We start from the raw sequence: 18,416 nt of genomic DNA, 5'->3' as shown, positions 1-18,416 counted from the left end.
CAGTATCTTGCATGAACAGATCAACCCCCCTTACACATACCGTCACGTTGGCTGATGATATCCTCTGGGGGCTCACTGCGACCTGGACCCCCTTGCAGGTCTACCGCATCATCAGCAATCCTACCGTAGGAGAGACAGATGTGCAGGCGAGGCCGGGGATGCTCTCTCGATATTACATAGTTCGCTACTCCACTTCCTTGTCTCGTCATTCAACGTGACCTTCAAAGTCAAGATCCGACTAAACGTCAACTGTAGCCCATAAGCCTGAATTCCTTCCATGATGGCGTTCCGGCTAGCCGGGTTATTCCTGGTTCTCGCCCTCGGCTTGGGACGTCACTTTTCCAACGAGCAGGAGCCCCGATGTCGGTGTGGTCCGGACGATGATTGCTGGCCATCCCCCACGGCGTGGAATCAACTTAATGAGACCATTAATGGTCATCTGACGCAGCTACGCCCAGTTGGTGCTGTGTGCCACGAGAAGCATTTCTCAAACAGCTCCTGTAGTGAGCTCATCCAACACTATCGCAACACCACATGGCGCGTCAACAATCCCGGTAAATTGGCCATACCCCGGAATCTGAAAAGTGGCTTTTGCTCATACTCATTGCGTCTTGTTCGCAGCCGCGCTGCAGGTAGACACCTGGGAACATTCGCGTTCACTGAAGCAGAGTTGCCACGCCCAACACCTGCCGGGACACGGTGAATGCCGCCAGGGCCGCGTCGCACACTACTCAGCCTACGTCGATTCCGTATGGGCAGTGCAGCAGGTGATTCAATTTGCCACCACCCATCGCCTGCGACTGGCCATTCGCAACACCGGTCACGATCTGGCAGGACGTTCATCAGCTCCAAACTCACTGCAACTTCATACCGCTGGTCTTAAGGGCATTAATTATGTGGAATCCTTCACTCCTCAAGCTCCAGCCGGTCAACCAGTGCTTGCAGAAGGTCCTGCGGTGACCGTAGGGGCAGGGGTCCTCACAGGAGAGCTTTACTCGGCGGCCGCAGAAGCAGGATATACCGTAGTAGGAGGAAGCTGCAGTACGGTTGGAATTGCGGGTGGCTGGATGCAAGGTGGTGGCTATGGGATTTTGACCCCATCACGAGGCCTGGGGGTCGACAATGTTTTGGAGATTGGGATTGTAACAGCGCAGGTATGTGGCTAGCCGGTCTCTATCTCCGATCTGACTGCCTTGCAATTTTTCTCACAAGCTGTTCATTCTAGGGAGCCTATGTCATCGCGAACCAGTACCAAAACCAGGATCTCTTTTGGGCTGTTCGTGGAGGCGGCGGGGGCACATTCGGGGTCATTGTGAACGTTACATTTCGCACCTACCCAGATTCTCCCGTGAGGGTTTCGAAACTGAATGTAATCAGTCCCAATGGGCTGAGTTCAGCCTTCTGGGACGCCGTAACGGATTTAATCCACGCCATTCCTGTCCTGGTGGATCGCGGCGACGCTGTCCAAGCCATTGTGATCCCTATCATGCCTGGCAACGCGACATTTCTCTCCATCGAGTCTTACCTCATCAACGAGACGTATGTCGGCGGTCTCAATGTTCTTCAGGAGCTACGCGGAGGTATTGAAGCCCGCGGTCTATCAGTGGAGTCGTCCGAAGAGTCCTTCGATCGGTTGTCTGCGTATCTTGCGATTCCCAAAGGTTTGGACCAGGCCGGCATGGGGATGATGACGGCTTCACGATTAGTTTCGCGAGAGCTAATGGAGTCGACTCAGGGGCCTTTGCTGATTAGCCAGACGCTCGCCCAGCTTACTTACGAGCCCGGAAATGTGTTCAGCCTAGACGGAATGGTCGGTGGACCAGCTGTACGATTCAAAGACACAGCGAACCGCGCAACCCATCCATCCTGGCAATCTGCGGTGATGTCCCTAACTCTGGGCCACAGCCTACCATCAGCCCCAGATTGGACCGCCTACAGCCGTGCCCAGCGCGAACTAGCGATGACGCAGCTACCGGCGCTTCATGCCCTCGAACAGGGGACGATGGGCGGGTACCTGGGAGTTCCGTTCCCGTACGAAAGCGACCCTTCTCAGGTGTTCTGGGGATCCCATTATGATCGACTTCTGACACTCAAAGGGCGTTGGGACCCCGATGATCTGTTCATGACTCGATTGGGGGTGGGCTCGGAGCGGTGGGATGAGGAAGGCATGTGTCGAGTTGGTCGGAGGCAGGCTTCACGGTGGCTGTATTCCAACCTTGTAGATCGCGTCAAATTATGGACAGCGTAGGCTATATCTAGTCATTCGCTAAACTAGATTATTTCATGGAGCTAGCGGGGCACTCTTGGATCTGGCAGGTTGGCCTTCAACATAGCAATCTCATGACATGCTTGCAATTCACCAACTGAACTCTGACTGACATTGAACTCGTCGATCAATCTGTCAGTGCGAAGTTCTACAACTTTAGCTTCACGTGGCAAGTTGCTTCTGAGTCGAAGAATTTTGACGTTCAAAACTCAATCAAAGCCCTGATTGGTACCTGGACTGACTATTTTGTCCAAGATTACCTACAGCGGTAAATAGAGAGCACGTCCTTCCTCACTAGCCGTGAGTGGGTGGGTGTGTGTGACCCAGTGTGTTTTGCCAGATAGCCATCGAGCCGTTCGCACTTCACTATGCACATTCTTGATAGTTACGCGAAAGAAAGCAACATGTGCGCGTTGATAGCTTGGCTCGATACGTAACAAGACATAACATCGGTCGCACCACTTAATCGTGCCGTCCCCTTACAAACTTGATTTCCTTTCTTTTTGAGTTCACCTGTGATATGCGAGAGGCAGATGCATCTTATGCGCTGTCGAAACCCTGATCACATCTCAGCGACTTTTTGATATCAATGAAGATTGAACTATCCATTTGAAGGTGTGTTTCGCTCAACGTATGCTCGGAAGTTCTATGTCATCGATGGACTTTGAAATACCTTGATGCGAATATACGTCTTGCGGTCAACGCACAAGTCGTGAATATTGTACCAAGCGTTTCGATTCATACAATCTCAGTCACGTTTCGATGGTTTCTACTATACTCGACCAGGAGTGCGAAAACCATGATTGAGACATGGCTTTTGTTGGTACTATAGACAGAATGAATGTAGGGTTCTATCTCGTCTGTGGAGTTCGAGTGAAATGTGGATAGTGGTCTGGGAGAAATTAGACATAGTCCGCAATGATCAAGATTTTCATTCTGCTTCAAATTGACTAAAAAACTTCAATTGAATAGGTCAAACGGTGCGTGAAAGGCCGCTTGAAGATATTAATTGTTGTCCTCTAGTTTTGACCATGGATACTCATCAGAGGAATGGTAGTATACACTCAGGTAAACCCCCGTCGCCTCCGTGTATGCGAATGAAATCCACGATGTCAGGCGAGCGGTTTTGCTAAGGTCTCTTTCGGGACTATCACAGTTAGCAGTCTGATTCATTCCACAGAGGATGGGGAAAGTAGAGAGGTCATACAAATAGTGCTGCACTGTCGCCTCGTAATTGTCACCATACTTGGAGAGCCCGATACGGGACAAGAAATGAGCCAGGCCACCAATGACGTCTTGGTCACTCTCGCCGTGGATTGGAAAATAGAACTTCGTGAGAGGGATAGCCTCGCCAGCTTTCATCTCGTAATTCCATACCATGGGGGTTGCGGTGGAGTCTTCGCCGTCATCAAAGCCACCGTTAAATTCACGATGCCCTTCGGACAACTTGGTCAGCTCCCAAAGCTCCTTGAGATACTTAAGACCCTGTTGAATAACAGTCGAGTTGGCTCGCCCACCTAGGGTCCATATTTCCTCTACCTTGGACCAGACAACGCTATTGTGAGAGCTATAGAGCTTGAGGCGCGATCGAGCGGGATCAACACAGTCAAAGGACCAGAAAGCAAACTGGCTGTATCCATTTGACTCTTCCAAATACGAGTTCACCATATCAAATGCGGAAATGGGGCCCATTTGCGCCGCGAGAGGCTGGATTGACTCAGCTATGAAGTTCCCAAACCCTTTTTTATTGAGAGTGCATTTGATAGCGGGAAATGTGTAACCCTTGACTGAAATCGCTTTTTCCTTCAGATCAAACCCAAAAGCAGCCTGGGAGGTTAGATCGCTTCCTTCAATCTTCTTCTCCTTGAGAAGCTCTTTCTCTTGGCCATTGACAGTATGAGTATCCAGGAAATATCGGAACAGTGACGGGTCGAATCCAGGTATATTCAGTATTTCAAGCTGGTTCAAGAGACCAACAACTGGTAATTGGTTGTAGGGGTCAATATCTGTTCCCGACGCCGCAGTGACCGGTTCGAATCCGATGCGAACCACAGGGTCGACGTCTCCCCGTTGTTGGTAGTTGACGCTGAACTCTAGTGGCAGTCCACTGCGGGTAATTGCGCTGCGAAATTGATATGGGTAGGGACCCAGAAGCGGTATCAGGACCTGGATGTAAAATTTCAGAGCCTCTAGGCGCCGGGCAGGGTTATAGCCCGCCGAAGCTAAGATTTTGTCGAACAGTCGGCCGGTCTTCTCCCACCAGACTCTCTGGTGACTATCAGTGAAGACATAGTATCGGTCCAGTACGTTGAAAGTTGCGCAATTGGGGGAAGTGAAAGGTTCTTTTGCCAGCGTGTCTTTGGACGCATAGCCCTCAGCCTTTTCAATGGTCATGGTGATTCGAAACTGTGAAGATGAATAGAAGGATCAACTTATCATCGATGTTGCTTTTGCCTTGACATAAACCTTTTTCTGGGCACAAATGCTATTTGAACAGGTCAAGATTATGACAAACTTTCTCTACGGGTCCCGGGATGCATCTCATCGACGAAGCGAGCAGGACCACGTAACAGAATGACTACTTGACCGCCATTTCTGTCCCAAGACGATTGATTATCTGCATTTACTTGCTTTGCTGCTTCGTGTGGCTCAGGGTTGTACAGCGTCTTGCAAGTTGCGGGGCCATCTAAGGCAAGGGGCAATGCAAAAAGATAGATGCTCACGCCATGGGAAAATACGCAGTCAATCACACTGTGCATTGCACCAACAGCGCCGGGAATTACGCTGCTATGACTTTGGCGAGTTGATGGGTGTGCATCCTAGATGGCTAGGCTTTCTAATTGCCACATTCTATCAATGTACGGATAATGACTTGATTACCTCGACGCTCGTTTTGGACAAATTGGATACGTCATATGTACACTATGAGTGAAATTCGCCTCTCAGTTTCCTCTTCAAGCCGACAGCAACCCCCAGTGCTATCCAACTCGCGCCGGCGGCGGACGATTTTTCTACAAGTTGCATACACGCCTGCCTCATGCTGTAGCATGCCCGCTTAACACTTCGGAGACTTGGTCCGTGAAATTATGCAGATGGCTGGCGAAGATAGCAGGTATGATGTACTGGATGCGGCCTATTCGCTCGAGACTCTGAATATTTTCGAGTAGCGAGTTTGGCATGATGTCTGCGGGCATGATGTCTGCGGGCATGATGATATATGGTTGGTTTTCGCGCCGTTGGCCGCAAATTGTAGAGCATGACCACTGTAAGGGATTGAGAACGCAGGTATCAATGAGTAAGGATGCGCTGCACTGTGCAGTTAGATATACAAACTTCGTAAGCTTGGTCTACACCTTCCGCGTGCGAGTATATTACCCTTGAATGTGAATGATGATGCAGCGCTACACTGGGGCAACATCAACAATGCCAAAGAGCCAATGCGTCTAACGGAACATGATCTGTATGTTACACCTAAGCCCCTTCGACAGAACCTCACGATGACTAGATGGTTTGTCATTGGCAGTTTCAATTGATTCCCAGTTTCCTTCCACATCGTGCGAGGAGTACAAGACATGCATCAAGTAAAAATGTAGGGTCTTGTACCTAGGGAACCTTGAATTCTTTAAGGAGCGGCTACAAAGCGGTGAAGTAATGCGATTGAGACGCAATGACCTATCGACACGGGTACGCTGGATGCGCATGACACTGCTGTTGAGTGAGCGTCGCCGCACCCCGGATCGCCTGAGTAGTCATCTCGGATGCTACTCCCTCGGGAAGCCGGTGGCCATCGCTGCTAGATTTGTCGTAGTCATCATCACTGTCACTTCCATAACCCAAGCCAGCGCAGATTTCATCTTGGCGAAAACTTGGCGAAAATGCCACCTGGGAGGAATTGAGCGCAGACGCAGTGTGCACGTGCATCCCCGCTAACCACATCACAACCCCCCCCCAAAAGCCAATAGAGCGGTGGCGAGGTCAAAACATTTGGTATACTCCGCCCAGGGTTCCGTCTCGGAGATTATGGCAGCTCATTCGTAAAGAGCAGCTACATCACTGCATACGGCCCATGTAATCAGCCAACCCTGCTCAATGCCATTGTTTCTATTCACCTGGTGCGCAATTCTGTAGCCCGAGACGCCTGACTAAGCTTACCAGCATTCTGGGTCTGGACCTTGAGATGTGCAAGGACTGTACCTCATGCTATCTCATGCCTTGCAGATCACACAAGAAGTCGAATGGATCGGCATGATTGCAGCCGACAAAAATGTATCGACGTCTCAAGCGACGGCGTGCTTCCGCTCTTTTGGGTAGATTTCAATGTGAGGAACGTTCAGTGGGGGCTGAAAAGGCTCGTGCGCTTGTGCAAGCGCTCCACTGTGGCTTCCGAACGGACCGTAACCTTGAAGCACGGTGTATGCTAAGGTATTTATGTGGATACCACCAGACTTAGACACTAAGCCTAATGTGGAAGACGGTCTCCCAAGTTTGGCGTCGGCTTTTTCAATTGTCGTGTTCAATTATTTCCTGCCTTGATTTTAGCGATTTGGACAGGTCTATCATTGGCGGTGGTGGCTGCGATGGCGGCAAGGAGGCTATGCAGGACTGCTTGCCGGATTTTGCGCGCGGGGTTTCAGCTGGGCCAGCTGGGTCAGCTCCTGTGTAATGGGGCTGCAACTGGTATTTGTGTCGTATTAGACCTAAGTAAAACATTCTTAAGGCGCTTGATTTCATTGGCTGACCGTATAATGGTATCCATGATGTCGTTGGATTGCACTAGGGGATTGTTCACCGATGCTTTACAGAGGGAATATGTAGAGATCATGATCACTGTGTATTGGTGTCACTTTAAAATGCCGCTCGAGGGATTATGCCCATTTAGAGAATATTGGGCAGTTTGCCCTAACGGCACACAAGCACATGCAGTCTAAACGCAATCATTTATGACCGACAAATTGAAACTGGTGCTTCGTGACAAGTCATTGTGCCAAATCAAGTTAGGTCCAGAAATTCTTTTAAATTTGTCTCTTAGCCACAATGGTTTCTCGTTTTAATGTGCATGCAGATCGATCACCGTTCTCTTGCAGAAAATACAAGTGGGAGGCCCTGCACCCCTTGCATGCAAAAGCACGTGAATGTTGAGTCGATTCCAGACATATCCTTGGTAGAATGACAATTGTGATTGCTTTGAAATATCTAGCCAAGTCCCGCCTTTTTCCTACGGGAAAATACGTTTCGCGAGAGTGCTTGAATTTCTTGCGTGTATATTATCTAGTGGGAGCTGAACACCGTCATTATTTTCTATCGAGATGACCGTCTTGACTGGATCGAAACCTCCCTGCGGGGCAAGTTCACAGAAACCTCAGAGCACAGAACCAGAGATATACTGTTCCCTAACAGCATCCCTCGACTTCAGCAACGACGCAGAAGAAAAATGGTGGACACGAACAGCTCCTCTGCTTTCCAGAATCCTCGATGCAGCCGGGTACACGCTTCCCCAGCAATGCCAGTTCCTGACCCTCTACAACACACTTATGATCCCGAACTTCGGGCCTTATCCTCATGTATGGCACTCCTCGATAACGCACTCTGGGCTTCCTGTGGAGTTTAGCGTCAATTATCAGCCCGACAAGCAGCCAACCGTGCGTATTGGTTTCGAACCTGCCTCGTCCATTTCGGGCACTACACGGGACCCTTACAATATGATCACCGTGTCAAATGTCCTGAACAAAATGTCCGGGCTCAACTTCAAGGGCTTTGACCCATCTCTGTTCCACCATTTGATCGGCTCACTTACCCTCTCGAAGAAGGAAAGTGATCTGCTCCAGGGCGCGAAGCTTGAAGGCTCCAAGTTCAAGACGCAGGTGGCTTTTGGGCTGGATCTCAAAGGTGACGCCGTGACAGTCAAAACTTATCTTTATCCTGCGTTGAAGTGCAAGACCACGGGACTCGCATTTGACAAACTTCTGGAGAACGCCCTCTCTAAGCATCAGAATGTGCACGATTTTTCTCGGGTGCTCTCAGTTGTCAATGAGTACATGGAGGAGGGGCAGTGTTATAATCAGTACTCATTCGTTGGATTTGACTGCGTGGACTCTTCAAAGTCCCGAGTGAAGATCTATGGGGCTTTGCTAGATATATCTTGGAAGAAAGTGGAGGAGGTGTGGACACTTGGCGGACGACTGGCGAAAAGTGAAACCAACAAAAAGGGTATTGGGTATATGCGGGCCCTTTGGGAGTACCTGACACCCGGAAAGGTGAGATCATAAACCGGTAGCCGCGGCTCGTGTGACTGACAAGGTGGTTAGGAACGACGCCCTGTGGGAATCTGGAATTACGAGCTTTTACCCGGAAGTGGAGAGCCGATGCCCAAGTTCTACGTGGACATGCATGGCGAGAATGATTGTCAAAATGCGCTGGGCATATCAAGGTTCCTGCACCATATTGGCTTGACGACAAAAGCTGAAGGCTTCATCAGAGAAATCCGGGAATATTTGTACGGCATCCTTGCCCTTTGTTGCAAACATTGTAACGTGGCCTTCGCTAACCAAAACTCCATGCAGCCCCGGTCTGAACCTTGAGGAAACAACTGAAGTGATTCAGTATGTATCATTTGCCTGGAGTAAAGATGGACCTTATTTTAGTGTTTATTACCTATCGTCCTACTGAACCGGCAGGTTAGAGAATCGATCAATGGACCATGGTCAGTAGCTCTTACGTGGCTCATATTAGTCATACATTCAGTGACCCGCCATGATTGTCGGCCCTTGCGGGATGAACCTAGCCTCTTTTTTCTGCGCGAGTGACTGCTAGGAAGGTCACCTAGCTTGGCGGTGAAAAAGGATGACAGATGAAGCTTTATATGCCCGAGGTGTCTCATGTACATCCTGATATATGTATCTTCGGTTGTCTAAAGTACAAGATAACTACTGATCTTTTCTGATTCCTTCGCTCTTCAGCTTCGATACTCATTTTTTTGCTTCACTATAAATCTTGAGTCACTCTTGCGACGACAGCTTGTGTATGTGTTCGCTGAGTCTGCGTGATCAGAATGCTATGTCGTCCCTCTTCCCTGAAAAGTCCTGGTCCACTGACCAATTGGCTTGATTCTTGACGAAATTATGAAGGTTTAAGATGAGGAAGCCTTTGTCATCGTTTATGCCGGATTGGCACTGTTGTAGATTAGCTAGAACCTGACCGCTACTTGACTTACATCGCCCTCTTGTGAAAGTGGCCCATTCTACCCATAGACCTGGTAATAGATCTCTCGGACAAATTATTGGAATGGTGAAGTGAAGTAGTGTCTCAGCTTGATTCTGATCTTTGTGAATGTGGTGTCAACATCTGTCTTAGTCTAGCTGTGCTCCAGGGGTGCTCTCATAATTCCACTCTACTTCCCGATCCAACATACATCAATCACCGCCATTCGCACCCAATCTTCCCGGCTGAGATAGCATGTCATCCTAACAGGCTCATACAGCTGTGGGAAGCGAACTTCATTGCTCTTTCGGACAGCCGGACACAGAGACGGATTAGGACATTGTTCACTGATCTACGCCCTTACTACGAAGTGTAACCTTTGGCTCTAATGTAGTGTACCACTAAGCTTTATAGACTGGCTTTTTCAAGTGCTCTTGACCCACAACATTCCGAATCCCCAATTGTGCACGTAAATCGTCTGGCAGGTTCGTGGCGTGATACTCTCTTCCCATATGGACTGCCTTTACCACTGTTTCGAACTCCTGCTCAGTGTAAGCCTGGCTGTCGTGGCCATAGATCCACGTCTCGAGCGGAAGAGAGGCAATGTTTTGTTCGTCTGGCTCATAGGCATCCCAGTCTTGATTCCGCCAGCCTTCATTCACGCGATGGCTTATCAGCTGTACAGCCGAGGCTCGAGCATAGCGTATCCTTTCAGTGACGCGGAGAGCTAAGGAGACTTGTTTTCTTCCGGCCAGAGACAAAGTAGTAGCTAGGACGTTTGCGTCTTCTATTCCCTGAGACGCGCCCTGCCCTGCTGCAGGGAGAGGGGGTGCGCCGCGTCCCCAATAACAATCAGTCGACCATTGCTGGATACCCAATGATCTAAGGGGTTATGATTCAATAATGGGTAGTTAATAAACTTTTGAGGCTGGGTATGTCGAATCACGGACCAGAGGCGCTGCCCAATGGGCCAGAACTTGATCAGGTTCAGCATCTCGTTGGGGTCGGCAGGGGAGGTCCAGACATCTTGGAGGTCTCTTGTATCCTACAGACTTCGTCAGTTTAGATCTTATGTATGGGACAGAGTATCATACCTGATGAATGCAGAACCAAGAAAAGAATTTCCCTTTATTGCACGACTGCAGAGCAATTTGCGCGCCAGAAAGGAAGAAGACATCAAATCGATCAGCCTCTTGAACTCCTTCAAACACCCAGCTCGCTTCGGAGTCACCCTTGAGTTTCTCCGTATCTACCAGAGCCCGAAAAGCAGCGTACCCAGACGGACGAGGCTCAACAGGTTGCGGCATGATCGTCTTCCGCATTTTGCTGTGCACACCGTCGCTGCAAATGATACAGTCACCTTGTAGTCTTCGTCGCTCGCCAGCTCGGGAAATGATGACAGCACTGGCGCCATCTTCGTCTTCGAAAGGGTCACAAACTTCCACGCCGAGGCTTATTTGGACCCCGATCTTGAGCGCGTGCTCATACATGACTCGGATGAGCTCTGACCGCGGGAGGAGGTAATTTGGTCGCTTGCAGACTTCGGATAGGTCCTGTCGGATGATCGCACGGCCGGAAGAGTTATGTATATTTATTTCCTTGGACGACACCATCCAAGGTCGAAGAGTTTCGTGGATAGCACCAGCGCCCCATCGTTCGATGATGCGCGTTGCGTTGCTTTGTAGACCAATACAGTCTCCTACACAAAGGTTCGTCGTAATATTAGCTTCCACTACCAAGTTTGCGGGCGGGAACCTTACCAATGGGCTTCAGTATATCGCTTTTGTCAAAGGCCTGGACACTATGGCCCTTCTCTCGACACTCGATCGCTGCGGCAAGTCCGACGATTCCCAGGCCGACAATGATCACTTGGACTTCTTCACACAAGGAGCCCATTTTCGGAAATTTTTGGGGGTGTCAATTTCTGTGCTGAAGTTTCCAGTCAGAATTGATGCGGTGCTTGGAATGATGGAGAAGAGGTCCAAACAATCGTTTCTAAAATCTCGTATGACCTGAGGGCCACTACTGTACGTGACCAAGTTGTTTAGAATGTAATTGATTCAAACAGGCTTACGAGACCGGAATTACTGTAAGTATGACTGTCATTTGACCGATATTGACTAGCCTTCGCAATGTTCTGCTAGAGACTGGTATATACGTGATGAATGCGTGGTAATGCAACGCGAATGATATTTTATAAAACATTGGCCAGGTACAGTATGTTGAGGCAGCAAGGAGGAAACAATGTCAGCTCCACAGCCTTGCATTCCATTTCGAGCGCACTCTTGATCTTTGCCATTCTTATATCAAAAAGCAACGTGATATTGCAGAATTCCTCTCCCGAAATGTGGCAGTGAGGGAGGTTCACCTCCTTTGATGGGAGCAACTCGACGCAAGCCACGCTCGATCTGGGATACTACAACGATGCGTCTATGCGTCGATGGTTCGTGACTCAACGAGAGTCGGTGAGCATCATGTGTTTTACATGGATCATGTATACAGGTTGCCTTAGTACCTTACTGAGAACTCCTGCAAGGTTGTGATGCAGCTTGCTGGGTACTTCAGGTAATAAAATATGCATCATTATAAATAACTTCCTGTGTAACAAGGGACAACAGGCGTAATGAAGGAGGAAACAGGCAAGGGACTCCGAGACTGCTCGATCGAGACGGTCTTTTGAAATTTCACTAGTCCATTGCCTATTACATATAATGCCATTACTTTTTCTCCGTCTGTACCTAAGGTAACGCCGTTTACGGACATCATGATCATGAGTCAAATGAATCAAGATGCGGAAGACTATTTCCGCGTGTGGAAGCCTGAGGAAGCGAAGTCAGATCATCAAGAAAATCCCGTAGAACTCGACGTAAGTGACCAAGAGTGAATTGAGGTGAAACTATGATCAAGGCCATTGACTTTTGTCAAGCGACGGAAAGCTGCTCAGGATGCTCTGGCTGTCCAGTTGGTTCCCCTCTCCGGCTCTGCAGAAGACGCCAGCCACTAACGCTACTTCACTGGATGAAGATACTACAACCTGGTGACTTCGATCTTTCAAAAGTCCGGCCGCATGTGCGGACACCTCTGCCGTCTCTCCCCGAATGAACCCATGGCTCAGTCCCTGGTCCGCCATGAACACTATCTCGCCCACCGCGTGAACATGCAAGAGGGCGAACGAATTCTTGACGTGGGATGCGGCATCGGTAATCCAGCACGGTCAATTGCACGATTCACCGGAGCGAACATCATAGGTCTGAACATCAACGCGCAGCAACTTCGGCAGGCGCGTCAGTTGACTCAGGAAGCCGGGCTAGGCTACCAGGTTAACTTCGTCGAGCAGAACTTCCTCAAGATGGATTTCGCAGATAACACATTCGACGGGGCATACGCCATTGAGTCGACTTGCTACGCTCCCGACCTTGTGGAGGTCTACAGCGAGATCTTCCGCGTGATGAAACCAGGCGCCAGATTTGGAGTGTACGAAGCTCTCCTAACGGACAAATACGACAACAACAACCCCATCCACCGGGAGGTGAAATCTAACATCGAGCGCGGCGGCGGTTTAGCTAGGATCCACACTTCAGCTGAGGCTATTGCCGCGATGAAAGCTGTTGGCTTCGAGGTGCTTGCGATTGACGACCTCGGTGCTCGGCCCGACCAAATCCCGTGGGAGACGCAGCTGTCTGACCCGCGTCTGGAGAAGCAGGGGCTGTTGTCATTTGTGCTGTTGAGCATTTTCTTTGCGGCGAGGGCTTCGCCGCTTGTTAATAGGGGCTTGCAGGCTCTTGTTGGAAAGCTGGAGCAGATGACGGTTTTTCCTGCGGGTTCCCAGAAAGTTGTGGATCTTGTGGTGACAATTCTGGATGGGATGTACCGTGGCGGGGAATTGGGGATTTTTTCACCGATGTTTTTGATCATAGCAAGGAAGCCAGAGGCATAGTCAGTAGTTAGAAAGATGTGTTGGCATTAGACTACTCTACTATCTCAGAGGGGATGATATGAGCCTCGTGGTGATCTATCTCCGTTGGACTATGCATCACACAAATAAGGAATGCAGGCACTGAACGTTTTGTTACCATGCCTCGATTGTACCTAAACCCAGCCTTCAATTATTATAAAGGTACCTACAGCGTTTCCTCATGATAGAAAAGCAAATTGGACTTCTTTTCAAGGTTACCAGTGAAATGTGGGAGCAGTACGGTCTGATGAACTTTCTCTGATAGGGGCTTCTGAAATAGTGGTAATTGCTACCAACGTATGGGATAGTGAAGGAGTGATGGGGATTTACTAGCAATAGACGAATGGTTCTTCCAACTGGCTCATTTCTATAATGGTCACTGCTTTCTATCTAGTAACAAACTATCCATGACAAATTTTCGAGTGAGGAAAACCCATGAAGACGTAGCACAATTATTGCCCAGGGGCATTCTTTTGGCTCCCCCAATATGCAAATGGCGGAGTTCATGGGCTTGCTCGCAAAAACAACCCATGGACAATGTCAATGCATATTTGCGGGGCTTTGGAAATATTCGGAGTCTTGGCAGAAAACCACTCAAAAAACTTCGCTCCCATGATACAAAGGGCGTTCCAGCCACAAGAAGATAAAAATATGTGCTGTAGCAGCTTTATTAACAACTTTGGGCTACGGCAGCGCCACCAACGGAAACGAGCTGGCTAAATCCGCAGCCACAATGCAATCACAATCTTGGGTTCCACCAGGGCGGGGTGTGATGGATAGTACTGGCTACAAGACATTTTCCGAATTGATTAGGCGCAATAACAATGAATAAAGCGGCGCCTAGATCTTAACGAACAGAGCGGATGGCGTTGCAGTTGCCATATCGTCCTGCGGTAGCGAGCCCCGCGCGGCTACGAGCGGTAGTGACAAGGGCTGATGCAGACGAGAGACTGAAAATCGTTTCGTTTGGGGCATTCAATATGGAAATCAGCTTGTACACATCCTCCAGCCGATACAGGCGATGACGGTTCCCACGTAAATCAATAGCATGTAGTCTCCCATGATGTTGCCGGCGAAACCGCCGATCGAGATACACATGCCTATCGCGGCAATTGTGGGGATATATGACGCCCGCTTTCATGGCTGAACTTTACGGCCTACATCCTCATTGAGGCAAACATTGCGTCGGTAGTCAATGTTCCTAGAGATGAGAGAGGTTTGGTAGACTTATGTAAGATGGCATCATATAACGTGGTCGGTAAGCGAGTGACGCATGTAAGCGAGTGACGCACCCGCCCACTTTTCCGCATCTCCGCGCGTCTATCTATCTTCTATCAACCACCATGCCTCCAATTTGCGTCGGATCAAGCCAGGATTCTATCCAGCAAGAGGGCCGTTTATCAATTGCTATATAAGCTATTCAAAATACGGAAAATACGTCTATACGCGAGACGGCACGTCGTTTTAATATACCTAAAGCTACGCTCCGCCGTCGACTACGCGGTATTACAAACCGCGCTGAATCTCGCGTAAATGGTCATGAAGAGGATATACTCCAGTAACGGATATTATCGCTTAATCTACGCGGTGTAGCCCCTACGCAAGCTCACGTACGAGAAATAGCGAATATTCTACTTACGAAGCGCGGTTCTACCCCTATCCAGACTGTCGGCGAAAAATAGGTATATAACTTCACCTAGCGCTATCCAGAGCTCAAAGCTCGCTTTTCTCGACAATATAATTATTAGCGGGCCGAATAAGAGGATCCAAAGATTATTCGTGCGTGGTTTAACCTCGTATAAGCCACAATTTAGTAATACGGTATCCTACTAAACGATATCTATAACTTTAACGAGACTGGCTTCGCGATAGGCCTCTATATAGCCCAAAAAGTAATTACCCTATCAGAATACTATAGTCGGAGATTAGTTTTATAGCCAGGAAACCGCGAGTAGGTTACTATAATTAAGTTAATTAATACCTCGGGGTAGGCGCTTCCACTAACGCTTATTTTTAAAGGTAAGCTATATAATTAAGTATAGTTTAAAGACCTTCTACTTAACTGGCGCTTCGAAGTTAGTATAAATAGATAGATAACCGACGAGATAGGCCTTCGCTGGCTTCAAAAATAATTTATTCCGTTAATAAATTATCGTAGGCGTAGAAGATATCGACTTTTAGTCCTCGACGGACACAGAAGTTATTTAACGCCAGAGTTCGATCAAATCTGCGCGGATTATAATATTATCCTAATCTATATACTACCGTATTTCTCGTATCTACTTTAGCCTCTTAATATCGGATATTTCGCTGTTTAAAGCGTTCGTACGGTAATTTAATCGACCAGAAGATATAGCTCGGGATTAACTATATTAATAAACTTAATTTCCTTTTTATATATCTATAAGCTCGCGTCGATATATATAAATTAAATATAATATAGAATAGCTTCCGAGTAGTAGGATTAGTACTAATTAATCCTTAATAAGTGCTATTAAAGCTAAATATTTAACTTCGGACGCCGACACCTCCTATAAGCCGCGGTAGTCAATTAAGCGCGTTTTACCTATATACGCCCGCGAATATCGATAAGCTTTTAAAGTAAGTATCCTTAATTAAAGCTTTCTTAAAGCGACGCTTAAAAAGTCCGCTATCGCCTTCGCAAATCGCGTTAAACTAGCTTATTAAAGGCTATCAGATCGCAATATAAAACGGTATACTTCTCGAGTAAGAAAATAAGTAGTTACGTGCCGTAAACGCTACGTAAAAGCAAAAGCGTGCTCGTAAGAATAGATAGATAGCCCACAATAATAGTCTATCCGTACGAGAAGTATTAGAGCTCGAAGAAGCTTATAAGGAGCCCTCGTAGGCAATACTAGCTCCACTAAGCCTACTACCGCGGGATATATAAGTACCGAAGACGCGGCGTCCACTCCAATACACTAATTGCGGACAGATCGGACATAAAAGGAATATATATAAAGCTAGAGATCAATTAATATAAAGGCGTTCTAGTTAATAAAAGTGTTAAGATATAGAGAAAAAGTGGGCGGGTGCGTCACTCGCTTACATGCGTCACTCGCTTACTGACCACGTTAGTTAGCACGGAGCAGAAATGTGCAGTGCTGCTGCGCAGCTGAATCATCTTTGTTATTAGCTTGAGCAGCACCGTCGCCTTCTTCTGCTTCCATCAATAGATAGTAGCCCACCGTGCTAGCCACACCTCGGAAAAAATTAATTAGAAAGTGATCCAGGGAACATTCAATGATACTTTTGAAGCGACCACACTATTGGTGAACAAAAGACAATAGCCGGTCCAAAGATTGGCAGACCTACGAGATTAATATTGGAATAACAGTGGACAGTGGCCCTAAGATATCAATGATCGCGCTAACTGTCTCTTACGGCGAGAAAATTGCACCGCTAGCTATGAAATTACCCCACCCGGTAGCTTAATGTAGAGCACCATCTCTAGGTGAGACGGTTTGTGAGCGCCCCGCCAATCTTGAAGACCATTCGGGCCTCTACCCCTAGGGCAAGACCCAAAGGAAATTCCCAGCGGGCCAACAACATCGGAGATCTCAGCTATTCCTGTTCTCAAAGCGTTGAATAATTCGCGTTTCTCAAGCAGCACTGTCTAATCCATGATCAAGACAGCGCCGCAAAAGCCCCCTCCACCATCGAGCCCTGGAATCGTGCGGAGAGGAAGCAATACGGTTGACGTTGGAGCAAGACTAGAGGTGGAAGACCTAGGTCTAACAGGAGGAAACGCCGCGATGGATACGCATCTCGAAGAATATTGCGGGTACAGCCTTCCGAGTAGCAGTTCCATGGACCAGATCTTGAGAAAGAAGACACTGCCGTAACATTCGAGGCCACCTACGGGTTTGAAGTCCTGCAAACTTTCGGTATGGCTGTTGCAAGAATATTACTCTCCTGCGGCAAGATCTGCTTGTGCTTGCAGGAACAGTGAAGTCCATTGGGACATAAATCTAGTGGCCCTGAACATATCGGTACACAAAGCTGTTGTCAACTAAGCATTTATCCAAATGCGGTAAATAGGGCTCTAGAACGTGCGAGCCGCCTCGCCAGTCTTGGAGCACTCGTTTGTTCGTCAGACGATGACATAGACCTCTAAGGATCAATTGTTTATGTTAATCTGCTCAAATGCTCATTCCAGAGTTAGTTTTGAGTCCATGCAAAGCGACCGGCTTGTTGTATAACGGCACAAGACGTCGGTAATAATGTGAAATGAAAGGACACCAAGGCAAGCTTTGGCATAGCAGTGAGTGTACTAGTGAAAGGAAGCATTTCATCGTCTTGCGTGGTTCTGCTTTCCTCTCGAAACACTCGAGTAGAGCTGAGCCCCTTTTGGGATTTTCTTTCCCTCTCAACAGAAGTCTATTACGTCTCTTATATCATCTTTTAATCATGTCGACCAGACATCGGAAGATTCCGCGATGCGCCATCCGAGACTTCTCAGTCTCTCCCTGTGAATGATTCGACCAAGAATCCCCGAGGTCAGTATAAACATTGTGACCATTCTCCGTGAATGGCCCCTTCACCCGCGAGGGGCTAAAAGACAGAAAGTCATGAGGCATATAGTGCTCACATGCTCGTGCAATATAGGCCAAGGAAATGATAGAGTGCTTCTTCAATTTTCAAGTTGTCGGACGTGCTTGGGTTATGACGTGCTTCACACCTATATAGCATACATGATAGATGGAACATCTCCTGTTCGTACTTGACCCATGAATTTCTATTACCTAACTAATCACAACCCATCCCACTACATGATGGCTCAACTATTTGCTCTAGCATAAGTTGAGTCATGCTGCGCTGGCTGCTGTATCTTTCGCACGAAGCCTCGCCGCTTGTTGCGCAATTAGATCCTGAAATGGGAACGGCTCGATGGCTGTCTGGCGATGCAGACTGGATAACACACACATACACACTACCTGCCTGGTGTAGAGGACGCTAGATGAGGCCGTACTGATA

General features: G+C 48.3%; 5 protein-coding genes across 5 annotated transcripts; 3 read left to right on the top strand and 2 right to left on the bottom strand.

The window, feature by feature from the left end:
• Positions 1–277: 277 nt before the first annotated feature.
• N7477_001256 (FAD-binding oxidoreductase) lies at positions 278–2,248 on the top strand (the record flags this gene model as incomplete). The annotated part of the gene is made up of 3 exons (XM_056962919.1): positions 278–554; positions 622–1,154; positions 1,226–2,248. The coding sequence occupies 3 exons, from the start codon at positions 278–280 to the stop codon at positions 2,246–2,248; spliced, it is 1,833 nt and encodes a 610-aa protein (XP_056825838.1).
• A 1,023-nt stretch (positions 2,249–3,271) lies between these two features.
• On the bottom strand, positions 3,272–4,660 carry N7477_001255 (Aromatic prenyltransferase DMATS type; the record flags this gene model as incomplete). Its single annotated transcript, XM_056962918.1, has 1 exon — positions 3,272–4,660. The coding sequence occupies one exon, from the start codon at positions 4,658–4,660 to the stop codon at positions 3,272–3,274; it is 1,389 nt and encodes a 462-aa protein (XP_056825837.1).
• A 2,912-nt stretch (positions 4,661–7,572) lies between these two features.
• N7477_001254 (DMATS type aromatic prenyltransferase) lies at positions 7,573–8,932 on the top strand (the record flags this gene model as incomplete). Its single annotated transcript, XM_056962917.1, has 3 exons — positions 7,573–8,520; positions 8,572–8,759; positions 8,827–8,932. 3 exons carry the CDS (start codon positions 7,573–7,575, stop codon positions 8,930–8,932), a joined length of 1,242 nt encoding a protein of 413 aa, XP_056825836.1.
• Positions 8,933–9,864: 932 nt separating this feature from the next.
• N7477_001253 (FAD-dependent oxidoreductase) lies at positions 9,865–11,359 on the bottom strand (the record flags this gene model as incomplete). Its single annotated transcript, XM_056962916.1, has 4 exons — positions 9,865–10,345; positions 10,384–10,508; positions 10,558–11,162; positions 11,224–11,359. The coding sequence occupies 4 exons, from the start codon at positions 11,357–11,359 to the stop codon at positions 9,865–9,867; spliced, it is 1,347 nt and encodes a 448-aa protein (XP_056825835.1).
• An 874-nt stretch (positions 11,360–12,233) lies between these two features.
• Positions 12,234–13,400, top strand: N7477_001252 (sterol methyltransferase family protein; the record flags this gene model as incomplete). The annotated part of the gene is made up of 3 exons (XM_056962915.1): positions 12,234–12,329; positions 12,390–12,424; positions 12,488–13,400. The coding sequence occupies 3 exons, from the start codon at positions 12,234–12,236 to the stop codon at positions 13,398–13,400; spliced, it is 1,044 nt and encodes a 347-aa protein (XP_056825834.1).
• Between the last annotated feature and the right edge of the window lie 5,016 nt (positions 13,401–18,416).

The sequence above is a fragment of the Penicillium maclennaniae genome, assembly GCF_028827695.1.
Source record: "Penicillium maclennaniae strain IBT 15551 chromosome Unknown utg000002l:1.0-2354659.0:1.0-2356205.0, whole genome shotgun sequence".
NCBI classification, from domain to species: Eukaryota; Fungi; Ascomycota; class Eurotiomycetes; order Eurotiales; family Aspergillaceae; genus Penicillium; species Penicillium maclennaniae.
Note: the sequence above shows the minus strand (reverse complement) of the source record. Positions and strands in the feature narration are given on the sequence as shown.